Source organism: Carlito syrichta, unplaced genomic scaffold (genome assembly GCF_000164805.1).
Source record: "Carlito syrichta isolate Samal-C Ts95f unplaced genomic scaffold, Tarsius_syrichta-2.0.1 Scaffold308016, whole genome shotgun sequence".
Taxonomy (NCBI): Eukaryota; Metazoa; Chordata; class Mammalia; order Primates; family Tarsiidae; genus Carlito; species Carlito syrichta.
In genome coordinates this window covers 141,202-154,019 of record NW_007252112.1, presented here as the reverse complement: position 1 = coordinate 154,019, position 12,818 = coordinate 141,202, and the positions used below count along the sequence as shown (strand labels likewise).

The following is a 12,818-nucleotide window of genomic DNA, read 5'->3' as shown; positions in this document are numbered from 1 at the left end:
GCTGCGGTGGCCGGGAGCGGCCACTGCACTCCAGTCTGGGCGACCGAGTGAGACTCCAACTCAAAATAAATAAATAAATAAATAAAATAAAATAAAATCTGACTCTAATCAACAAAGGAGAAACCTGAAGCTTGCTGGAGGTTATGGAAGGACAAGGGATGAGTAGTAGAGTTGTTAATGGTGAGTGAACAAATAAGAAATGGGGCCATGGATCCTCTTTGTTTTCACTATTTGGGATTCCACACACTTTACTTGGTAATTTATTACAAAGAAGTTACAGTTAGAATTTGTTTCTTGGTCTGAAAATACGCAATTTCTTCACATCAAAACAATGCATGAGTTATGTGACTTGTTCAAATGAGACACAAGTAGGATCCCTTTGTGATCTCAATCTCATCTCGTGGCTTTGCTATAATTAGCTCATTATAGTATTCTAAAATATTACTTAATTTGCATAATAGGTGCTATAATTTTAATTGAACAACTTTTAGTATATGTGCTAGCAGTTATATAGCATTCTTGTTTAATGAACGGAGGGGTTCCTTCACTCATCTGCTTTTACTTTTAATGACAGGTAATTATTAGATTATACCTAACATTCTTTTCCCAACTGTAAGATTTATTAAAATTTGAGGTTCTGTTTAATTCACTCAGAACAGATTTTCTAAAGCAAGCTTCCTGGGCCAGGTGCGGTGGCTCACGCCTATAATTCCAGCATTTTCAGAGACTGAGGTGAGAGGATTGCCTGAGCCCATGGGTTCGAGACCAGCCTGGGCAACGTGGTGAGACCTCATCTCTACAATAAATCAAAAAATTAGCCAGGCATGGTGGCACATGCCTGTAGTTTTGGCTACTTGGAAGGCTGAGATGGGAGGATTGCCTGAGCCCAGCAGGTTGAGACTGCGTTGGGTGTGAGCGTATCACTGCACTCCAACCAGGGCAACAGAGTGAGACTCCAACTCAAAAAGAAAGCTTCCTGCTTTCTAAATACTCATTCTTGGATATTTTTGGTCTGCATTGTCAAATGCCTCTTTTAAAACTATACCCACTTCATGGTGCAAATGTTCAACTTTGCAAGACTCTCTTAAACTCTTCCCAAATAACCTGTGCTTAGAGGTATGTGTGAGGAAGCACATTCGTTTATTCAACAAATGCTGCCTATGTTTGAGTGCCTATGTTCAGGGCAGAGGTATATGTAAACATAATTAAGCCAAAGTCCCTACCCTTAGTTATATTTGTTGAGGTAAGTAACATCTTGATTAGTCCTGATGTTATTTTACTACTTATTGATGGTCAATTTAATTTTAGAATTACAAATTTGAAGAGAGAATGTTTTCAAAGTGATTTTATTAGCATGTTATTTTAACTTAATAAAGCATTAATCTAATATTTTACAGATATATTTTTATGAAGAAATGAATGACTATTTTAATGAATTTTTTCCCCCCCTCTCTCATTAGGTTCTTGGAGTGTCAATGTTTTAATACCAGTACACAATTAAATCTGTGGTGAAGTCATTTTCTAAGTGGAAGAGGAAATTTTAAGATAAAGTGTGGTAGATACAGTGAAATTCTGTACAGATTTTTCTCTAAGGAGAATATGACGTGCTTATGCTTACCAAGATCAAGTGCATTGAGGGGCAGTTTTGTTTGCCTGAAAAAAGTAAAGGACAAGTAAACAATTTGATGATAAGCTACAGTTTTTCTTAGAAAGTAAATATTTTATTTATGCGCTGTTAGTTGGCTTTTGAATCAATTATTTCATGCTTTTTAAAAAAAAATAACAATCTGAGGAGGCGTTTGGTACAGATTATGAATCCTCTCACATTTATTTACTGGTTGTACTAAATAATGATGACCTCTGCTGGATTTCTGTTTACATCCAAGAAACAACGTTAAGGATGACTTTATTCCCCCACCCTGAAATTGTAGGATAGAATTGTTTTTGGCATTCTAAATTTAAATGCTTAAAACATCAATCAACAAGACTTTGTTTTAAATATTGTAATTGTGGAGAAAAGTAAACTTATAAGCAGAACTTTTACAATTTTTTCATCTAAAAGTATTTTAAGATATTTTTAAAATCCAAGAGCTTCTCTATACTTTTCAGAAATATCCAGATGCAGTGAACTGCCAGAAGGTAACCAGTCTCAAACATGCTTATCCCGTTATCAACCCTGAAAGTTTGCTTGTCCTTTAAGATAAAAATGTAATGTTGTGATATTCCTTCCAGTAGTGCCACTGTATTTTGTCTCCAAATAAAAGAAGCTTATTGTAGTATGTTTGCAGAAAAATTCTAAACAAAAATTATACAGCTTATTAGAGTGTGGGAATAGGGATCTAAATTTTAAATAAAATTATATATATATATAAATTGGTGCTGATTTTATAATTGCGCAGTTTGTTTAGTTTTTTCTTACTTTTAAATTCCAACTTAAAATTATGAGGTTTCAGAAATATATTGAAAGTTTAACAATGTTTAAAAATAGAAAAGCATGAATGTTCATGCTTTAAAATGATTTTTAAATTTGTATTTTATATTGTTTTATCTATCTGTCTTTGCAAGCAGTCTTCAGGTTAAAGATACTTCTAACAGGTTACAGTACATTTCCTCTGTATGTAAATTAGATGGGATAATAGAATTCATAACCCATAATATTCTTTGAAAGCTAAGCTTTAAACTTCATTTTATGTCCTTTCACAAATAAACTAGTTTAAAACAGAAAGTGGCTACTTGCCATTTTGACATCAACTCATTTTGCGAGGCTTAGGCAGCTAGACATCGTTTAAAACAAAATATTAACTTATATTACATGTGTATCTATCTTTTGTCAGTCGTCTCTCAGTTCTTGAGGTATATTATTTTAATCATTCCATGCCTTAATATGCTTGCAATACAAGAATATCTTCAGATGGGTGAATACCAAAAGGCTTTCAGTTACTAGAGTCAGAAATCAAGCATTGGGCTGTGGTAGCCAAAAACCATAGGTTAGATAAAAAAAGATCATGATAAAATACAATTATTTTATTAAATCATGGTTAATAACAAATGAAACCACACTTGTCTAACAGATTTTCCATCAACAAATATTGTTATGTGCAAAAGTATTGCCTATGTTGTTTTACACACCACTGCATTTACTAGAACTGCTGAGAGGACTGTATATATGATTTTAAACCTAAGTTGATTTTTTTTCTCACTCTTGAAAGGAGTACTTCTTTGTGAAAGCAGTTCTTACAGCTTTGTTTTCAACCAGCTAAAAATGTTTTATATATTACTCTAACCTGTTGTCCTCCACATTCTATTGTCCTAATTGTACTGTTTTCTGATTTGTATTTATGTCTTGAGACAGTAACTTTTTGAATAAAAATAAACCTACATCATGTTGTATGTTTTCTTTTATACTCAGAGGGGAGGGTGGCAATAAATGGCTTGCAAATTATATGTTATCACATTTTAATGTGTTTGGGGGAATAATTAATAGAGAACACCACCATTTTATATTTTAAATAAATTATATGTTTTTTTAAATGAGACTAAACCCCTAACTAGGTTTTTTTTAAATTAAATTAAATTAAATTTTTTTAGAGATGGGGTTTTGCTTATTGCCCAGGCTGGAATGTAGCGGCAGGTCAAAGCTCACTGCAGCCTTGAACTCCTGGGCTCAAGTGATGTTCCTCCCACTTTAGCCTTCCGAGTAGTTGGGACTACAGGAGAACACCACCACACCTAACTTTTAAACACTTTGTGGAGATGGGGTCCCACTATGTTGCCTAGGCTGCTCTTGAACTCCTGGCCTCAATCAGTCCTCTTGCCTTGGCCTGCCAAAGTGCTACGATTACAGGCGTGAGCCACCATGCCCAGTCTAGGGTATTACTTTAAAATAGAAACATCTAGTCATTATTGCTTTCATCGTTATGTGGTATGGGTTAAACACTTTCAAATGTCTACATTGTTCACACAGGACACATTTGAGTGCCTACTACTAAATTATCTTTTGGAGGGCGAGCCCCTTGTAGTGCACTTGGAATTTGTTCCTCTGGTTCAAATGGTCAATCAAAATTTTTATCTGAAAAGTTTTGAGAAGGTTGCATCATGATTTGTGGAAGAAATGTCTCAGTTGTGGTGAGCAGGTGACTGGTTCTGCCATCTTGACAACACACCTGTCCACACTGTGCTGAGTGTTCAGCAGTTTTTGACCAAAAATGGCATGACCCCCATGCCCACACTTCCTAATTCATCCATTCTCACCCTGAATGACATTTTTTTGTTCTCAATGAAAAAAAGTCCTCAGAGGGAAACGTTTGGCCCATTTGGAAGTGGTGAAACAAAAAATGGTGGAAGCACCAAAAAGCATCAAAATTGACAAGTTCAAAAACTTTTGAGAAGTGGAAAAAGCATCTCAGGTGTATTGCATCAAAAGGAGAGTACTTTGAAGGTAACTGAAGTTTAGACATGTAAGAATATACACTTTTTTATAAATAAATTCTGGTTTTGGGGGGGGGGTCTCCCTTGTATGCTAGTCATATAGGTTTCTCCTTCACAGATCCAGTGGGGGGTACAAAATAAATACATTTGCAATAAGTGCCGGGAAGGAAACTAACAGGGTGTACTGAAGTGGAGAAAGAGAAACCTACCTTTGATAAGGGGCTCATGGCAGGGAGGTAAAAGCCAGCATTAGAAAAAGAATGTACTAATTGAATTCTTATTCAAAACTCCTCAGTGTGTTAAGATTTGCATTGTGCTCCAAAACGGATTCATATCAGTGTAACGTTAGCACATTGTTTATTTGGCCTAGTTTGTAGATCATCTTAGAAGAGTTGTCCTCTGTCATTGGTAGTTCAGAACTGAACATATTAAATGATAGCTAATAGGCACTGTTTTAAGTAGTTTATGTAATAACTCATTAAACGGCATAATAAAAGGTGATACATGTTATACTCCCCCAATCTCTGCTACCCCCCACCCCCGCTGCCACATTTTAAATCAAAAGGAGGTGAGAAATTAGCCGGGCCTGGTGGCCCGTGCCTGTAGTTCCAGCTACTTGGAAGGCTGAGGCAGTAGGATTGCCTGAGCCCAGCAGGTTGAGGCTGCGGTGGCCGTGAGCATGCCACTGCACTCCAGCCTAGGTGACAGATTCCGACTCAAAAAATGGCGAGGAAAATGAAGCACAGAAATGTAAATACCTTAAAAGGTTATGTGGCTAGTAAATGATAGAGTTGGTGTTTCCGTCCAGGCAGTCAGGCTACTTGAAATCCCAGCAAACATTGAAACTACTTGATAACACAAGGATAACATAATTACATAAAGAAAATGGTATGGGCCAGGCGCAGTGCCTCAAGCCTGTAATTCCAGCACTTTGGGAGGCCAAGGCGAGAGGACTGCCTGAGTCCAGGGGTTTAAGACTAGCCTGGGCAACATGGAGAGAACTTGTCTCTACAATAAATCAAAAGATTAGCTGGGCATGATGGTGTGTGCCTGTAGTTTCGGCCACTTGGAAGGCTGAGGTGGAAGGATTGCTGGAACCCAGCAGGTCAAGGCTGCGGTGGACATGAGAGTGTCACCGCACTCCAGCCTGGGTGATTGAGTGAGACTCTGACTGGAAAAAAGAAAAAAGAAAATGGTACATTGTTCATCATGCCATAGTGCATCTCTGAGGAGTTCAGCTGGCTATAGAATTGAGTGGTATGAATAATCATTGTCCATAATATGCTACCCAGCTGGCTTCTATGAAAAAGTTATAAGTTAAATCTGAGCCCATCAATAGTTACAGTTAATTGTGCTAACAGTTGGGAAACTTGGGGGAGAAGAGTAGGATAATCTAGAAAAGAGGTTTTCAGTATTCTACCAGAAAGGGAACTTGGAAGGATTCACATGGATGAGTACCAAATCATACATTTTCCTCATAGCTCTGATGATTCAGCAAAAGAAAATGAGCCAACATAGCACGAGGCCTTTGGTTATGAGGAAACCAGGTGATACACCAGGCGATCACTAAATAAATACCATTTCAGGTCAACAAATCTTTTTGACTAGTGTGTGCCTGACTTTGTGCTGCTGAGAAGGCAAAGACCAAGACAATTTGTTTTGAATTTGCTTACAGTTCTGCTGGGGATTGGGATGCAGATACAAATTTAATAAAATGAAGTACAATTTTTTATTTTTATTTTTGAATTGGAGTCTCACTCCATCACCCAGACTGGAGTGCAATGGCACGCTCATGGCCACCCCAGCGTCCACCTGCTGGGCTTAGGCGATCCTTCTGTCTTAGCCTTCCAAGTAGCCAGAACTACAGGCACGCAGTACCATGCCCGGTTAATTTTTTGATTTATTGTAGAGAAGAGGTCTCGCCAAGTTGCCCAGGCTGTTCTTGAACGTGTGGGCTCAGGCAAAACCCCCTTACCTCAGCCTCCCAAAGTGCTGGGATTACAGGCTTGAGCCACCATGCCCGGCCTGTACAATGTTTTTTTGTGGTTTTTTTTTTTTTTTTTTGAGTTGGAGTCTCACTCTGTCGCTCAGACTGGAGTGCAGTGGCCGCTCCTGGCCACCACAGCCTCGACCTGCTGGGCTCTGGCGATCCTTCTGCCTCAGCCTTCCGAGTAGCCAGAATTACGGGCATGTGCTACCACGCCCGGCTGATTTTTTGATTTATTGTAGAGATGAGGTCTCGCTGCCCAGGTGGGTGTCGAACTCGCGGGCTCAGGCAATCCACTCATCTCAGCCTCCCAAAGGCGCGGGATTACAGGCTGAGTCACCGAGCCCATCCTGTACAATGTTTTTATTGGGTGTTATGAGAGCACAGAGGAGGGACAAAAGCAGTGGCTGTGCTTGGGGAATCTTCATAAAAGGCTGACACTTGAGTTGAACTTTTCCCCTGACATTATGAGAATTTTCACACATACAACAAAGTTGAACTTCACAGTGATCAAACTTTACTTGGCTTTTGCCTGGCTAATTTAAAAAAAAATGTAGAGATGGGGTCTTGCTATGTTGCCCAGGCTGGTCTCAAATTCCTGGGTTCAAGTGATCCTCCTGCCCTGGCTTCCCAAAGTGCTGGGATTACACGCATAAGCCACTGTGCCCAGCCTAATTAAAACTATCAATCTGTCATGTATTTATTTTTTTAAACAAACTCTGCTACGTTTTATTAAAGTCAATTTTGCATGGCCTACTTTTCACCAGTCTGTTCTGGCATGCTTCTAATGATATCAGAGTCACCTGAATCAATGATAGCCAGTGTGCATACTGTGTAGTATTTTCCGCATGCTGTGCCCAAGTCAGTATTATCGCCACTGTAGTGATGGACACCAGTTTTGGCCAACATAGCATAGTACTCTATTTCGGATTTTTTCAAAGCCGAGCAGTTGTTGACGAGGTGAACCAATTTCGCATTGCCTTGTCTGATCATCTTCAGAATCTGTTTGTACCCCAGCACATACTTTCCAGTTTTCATAATGAATTGGAGCCTAGATCCAGAGACTTTTTCATCTTCCTTGTGGCCACCATCTTCCTGCCTTAGGTACAGTACGTCCCCCAACCAAGAGCAGCCGCTAAGATGGCCAGGGAGTGAGAAAGGAAGGAGTTTCCACTGTCTTACATATTTCAAAGTCAGTTGCAAACATGGACACGCTGCATTCTAAATACTTTAGCATGCATATCACTAAAAGTTGTGTGTGTGTGTGTGTGTTTTGACACAGCAGCTTGCTCTGTCACCTAGGCTGGAGTGCAGGGGTGAGATCATAGCTCACTGTAACCTCAAATCTCCTGTGCTCAAGTGATATTCTTGCCTCAGCTTCCGGAGTAGCTAGGACTACAGGTGTGCACCATCACACCTGACTGAAAGTTTAATATGTATTTACCGTTTTTTATTCTTTTGGTGTAAAATTTATATACAGTGAATATACAAAGTATATATTTGCTGTTTGACAAAGGCTTACAGCTGTTTAACCCAAACCCCATCAAAGATAACTGAACATTACCATTAACCCAAAAAGTTCCTTTATGCTCTTTAACCAATCTGTGCTTCCATTCTTTCTGGAGACAATAGCTGTTAAGTTTCTTTCCATAATAGATTAAATTTGGCTATTCTGAGCCAGGCAGGGTAGCTCACACCTGTAATCCCATCACGTTGGGAGGCTGAGGCAGGAGAATTGCTTGAGTCTGGGAGTTTGAGACCAGCCTGGGCAACAGAGTGAGACCTCGTCTCTATGGAAAAATACAAAAATAAATGTGGCTGTTCTGGAATGTCATATAAGTGGAATCATATAGTATTCTTGCACTCAGCATGTTTTTTGAGATCCATCCATGGTGCATGTATCAACAGTTTATTCTTTTGATTCCTGAGTAGTATTGCATTCTATGGATATGCTACAATTTGTTAATCTATTCAGTGGTTGATAGACATTTGGGTTGTTTCCTCTTTTGGGGGGAGGGCTATTATGAATAAAGTTGCTACATGATGGGTGCAGTGGCTCAGACCTGTAATCCCAACACTTTGGGAGGCCGAGGTGAGAGGATTGCCTGAGCCTGCAGGTTCGAGACCAGCCTAGGCAACTTGACAAGACCTCATCTCTACAGTAAATCAAAAAATTAGCTGGACATTGTGGTGCATGCCTGTAGTTCCAGCTACTTGGAAGGCTGAGGCAGAAGGATCATCTGAGCCCAGCAGGTTGAGGCTGTGGTGGCCGGGAGCGTGCCACTGCCCTCCAGCCTGGGTGACAGTGAGATTCCAACTCAAAAAAAATAGGGGCATTCACAACTGATACCTTTGGTAGCTTAAGTGTTTTTGTTTTATATGTGATGTTCTCAGAATTGGCAAAGATCCAAAGTAGTAGCAGGATGCCTTTAAATGAATTGTGATAAGTTGATTTGTTTAATAATATGGGTGTTCTAGTCACATTAGGCTTTACCGTTGTGAAAAATGAAAAAGCCAGCTACTATAAGTTTATTTTTTATTTTTAATTATTTTAGTTGATTATATTTAGTTCTTTGTATTGTATACTTGTATTTATATTGTATTTGTATGTTTTGAATTATGTATACATTGCGGAATAGCTAAATTAAGCTAACATGTGTTATCTCACTTATTTTTGTCGTGAGAATACTTAAAATCTCTCAGTAGATTATATATATTATTAACGTTAGTCACCATGTTGTACAATAGGTCTCTTGAACTTATTTCTCCTTTTACCTGAAATTTTGCATCCTTTAACCAACATCTTTCCAACTTTCCTTAACCTTAGCCCCTGAGGACCACCATTCTATACTTCTATAGGTTCAATTATTTTAGATTCCACGGCGAGATCATGCAGTATTTGTCCTTCTGTGCCTGACTTATTTTACTTAACATCCTCCTGGTTCATCCATGTTGTCACAGATGGCAAGATTTCCTTCTTTTAAAAGCTGATATAGGTTGGGCACGGTGACTCAAGCCTGTAGTCCCAGCACTTTGGAAGGCCAAGGCAAGAGGATTGCCTAAGCTCAGGGGTTTGAGACCAGCCTGGGCAACTTGGTGAGACCTTTCTCTACAATAAATCAAAAAATCAGGAGTGGTAGCTCATGCCTGTAGTTCCAGCTACTTGGAAGGCTGAGGTGGAAGGATTGCCTGAGCCCAGCAGGTCGAGGCTGTGGTGGCTGTGAGCATGCCACTGCACTTCAGCCTGGGTGACAGAGTGAGATTCCTACTAAAAAAAAAAAAAAAAAAAAGGCTGAATTATATTCCATTGTCTATATAAACCACATTTTCTTTATCCACTCATCCCTAGATGAACATTTAGGTTGTCTTGGCTATGGTGAGTAATGCTACAATATACTTGGAAGTGCAGGTATTTCTTCAACATATTGATTTCCTTTCTTTTTATATATACCTTGTAGTGGGATTGCTGGATCGTATAGTAGTTCTATTTTTAATATTTTGAGAAACCTCCGTACTGTTTTCCATAATGGCTGTACTATTTTACATTTTCACTAACAGTGCACAAGGGTTCCCTTTTCTCCATATCCTCACCAACACTTTAAAAAATGTCTTTTTCATAGTAGCTATTTTAAATGGTGTGGGATAATTTACATTTCCCTGATGACTAGTGATGTTGAGCACCTTTTAATATACCTGTTAATCATTTTATACCTTTTTTTTTTGAGAACTATTTATTCAGGTCCTTTGTCCATTTTAAAATCAGGATGTTTTTCTGGTATTCAGTTGTATGAATTCCTTATGTATTTTGTATATTAACCCCTTATCAGGTGAATGGTTTGCAAATATTTTCTCCCTCTCCATAGGTTATCTTTGATGTAATTCCATTTGTTTATTTTTGCTTTCTTTTAAAATCAGAGTCTCACTCTGTTGCCCAGACTGGAGTGCAGTGACATGGTCACGGCCACCACAGCCTCGTCCTGCTGGGCTCAGGTGATCCTTCTGCCTCAGCCTTCCAAGTAGCAGGAACCACAGGCACACGCCACCATGCCTAGCTAATTTTTTAAAATTTATTGTAGAGATGAGGTCTCACCAAGTTGCCCAGGCTGGTCTTGAATCCCTGGACTCAGGCAGTCCTCTCACTTCCACCACCCAAAGTGCTGGGATTATAGGTGTGAGCCACTGCTCCCAGCTACATGTCTGTTTTTATGCCAGCACCATACTACTTTGATTATTATGGCTTTGTAGTATATTTTGAAGGTAGTAAAATGCCTTCAGCTTTGCTCTTTTTGCTCAAGGTTGCTTTGGTTATCTAGGGTCTTTTTGTGGCTCTATCCATATGGATTTTAAGATTGTTTTCTATTTCTGTGAAAAATTTCATTGCAACTTTGGTAGAGATTGCATTGATCTGGAGATCACTTTTTGTAGTATGGATTTTTAAATAATATTCTTCCAAACCATGAACATGGAATATCTTTGTGTTATCTCAACTTCTTCGGTCACTCTTTTATTGTTTTTAGTGTACAGATTTTTTACTCCCTTGGTTAAATTTGTTTCTAAGTATTTTCTTTTTTGGCAGCTATTGTAAATAGGATTTTGATTTTTTTTGAGTAGTTTGTTGTTAGTGTATAGAAATATCACTGATATATTGATTCTGTATCCTGCAACTTTACTGCATTTATTTATTCTAACAGGTTTGTGGTAGAGTCTCTAGGTTTTTCTAAATACCATATATAAGATCATGTCATCTGCAAAGAGGGACAGTTTAGCATTTTATTTACCTTTTATTTATTATTTTTTGAAACAGTCTCACTATGTTACCCAGGTTGGGCTCAATCAGTCCCCTGCCTTAACCTCCTGAGTAGCTGAAACTACAGGCATATGCCACCACACCTGGCTTGAATACCTTTTATTTCTTTTTCTTGCCTAATTGTTCTGGTAAGGACTTCTAGTACTATGTTAAATACAAGTGGCAAGAGTTGATATTCTTGTTTTGTTCCTGATCTTAGAGGAAAAGTTTTCAACTTCTCACCATTGAGTTTGCTGTTAACTGTGAGTTTGTCATATATGGCCTTCATTGTATTGGGGTACAGTCCTTCTGTATTTAATTTGTTGACAGTTTTTATTGTAAACAGATGTTTGATTTTGTCAAATGCTTTTTCTATTGAGGTGATCATATGATTTTTGTTTTTCATTATGTTAATGTGATTCATCACATTTAATTACTTGCATATGCTGAACCATACTTGCATTATATATACCTTGTAGTGGAACTGCTGGATCATATGGTAGTTTTGTTTTTTTTTGAGTCAGAGTCTCACTCTGTTGCACACTCACAGCCACCACAACCTCAACCTGCTAGGCTCAGACGATCCTTCCACCCCAACCTTCCAAGTATATGGAACTACAGGTGCACACCACCATGCTCAGCCAATTTTTTGATTTAATGTAGAGACAAGGTCTCACCAAGTTGCCTAGGCTGGTCTTAAACCCCTGGACTCAGGCAGTCCCCTTACCTCAGCCTCCCAAAGTGCTGGGATTACAGGCTTGAGCCACCACACACGGCCCAGTAGTTCTAATTTTAATTTTTTGGTGAAATTCCATATTGTTCACCATATGGATAAATCCCACTTGATCCTATAGAATGATTCTTCTGGTGTGATGTTGACTTAGGTTTGTCAGTATTTTGTTGAGTATTTTTGCAGTTATGTTCATTAGGGATGTTAACCTGTAATTTCCTTTTCTTGTAGTATCTATGTCTGGTTTTGGTATGAGGATAATGCTGGCCTCATAAAATGAGTTTGGAAGTATTACCTCTTGTTCAAATTTTTGGAAGAATTTGAGAAAGACTGGTATTACTTCTTTAAATGTTGTAGAATTCAGCAGTGAATCCAGCAGATCCTGGGCTTTTCTTTGATAGGAAGTTATTTGTTACTAACTGAATCTCCTTAGTCGTTATTCACCTATTCAGATTTTTAGTTTCTTTGTGATTCAGTTTTGGTAGATTGAATGAGTCTAGGAATCTGTCCATTTTTTCTAAGTTATCCAATTTATTGGTGCATAATTGTTCATAGTAGTTTATTATCTTTTGTATTTCTGAGATACTTTCTATGTTTCCTCTTTCATTTCTGATTTTGTTTCTAGTCTCTTTTTTTCTTCATCTAGCTACAGGTATGTTGATTTCGTGTTTATTTAAAAATAAATCTTGCCGGGCACAGTGGCTCACGCCTTTAATCCCAGCACTTTGGGAGGCTGAGGTGAGAGGATTGTCTGAGCCCAGGGGTTTGAGACCAGCCTGGGTAACACGGTGAGACTTCGTCTCTACATAAATATAAAAATTAGCCAGGCCGGGCTCGGTGGCTCAGCCTGTAATCTCACGCCTTTGGGAGGCTGAGGTGAGTGGATT

General features: G+C 38.7%; 1 protein-coding gene and 1 pseudogene across 5 annotated transcripts in view; one reads left to right on the top strand and one right to left on the bottom strand.

Annotated features, from left to right (window-relative positions):
• Positions 1 to 3,383, top strand: part of STAG2 (stromal antigen 2) — a 154,715-nt gene extending 151,332 nt beyond the window's left edge. For 3 of the 5 annotated variants that reach the window (XM_021715918.1, XM_021715917.1, XM_021715919.1), the window contains one exon: positions 1,461 to 3,383. In XM_021715918.1, the coding sequence (XP_021571593.1) occupies positions 1,461 to 1,484 (24 nt within the window). In that variant the 3' untranslated portion in view covers positions 1,485 to 3,383. The remainder of the gene's footprint in view (positions 1 to 1,460) is intronic. The other 2 variants (XM_021715915.1, XM_021715916.1) reach the window with 2 other exon arrangements.
• Positions 3,384 to 7,168: 3,785 nt separating this feature from the next.
• On the bottom strand, positions 7,169 to 7,506 carry LOC110596253 (annotated as a pseudogene).
• Between the last annotated feature and the right edge of the window lie 5,312 nt (positions 7,507 to 12,818).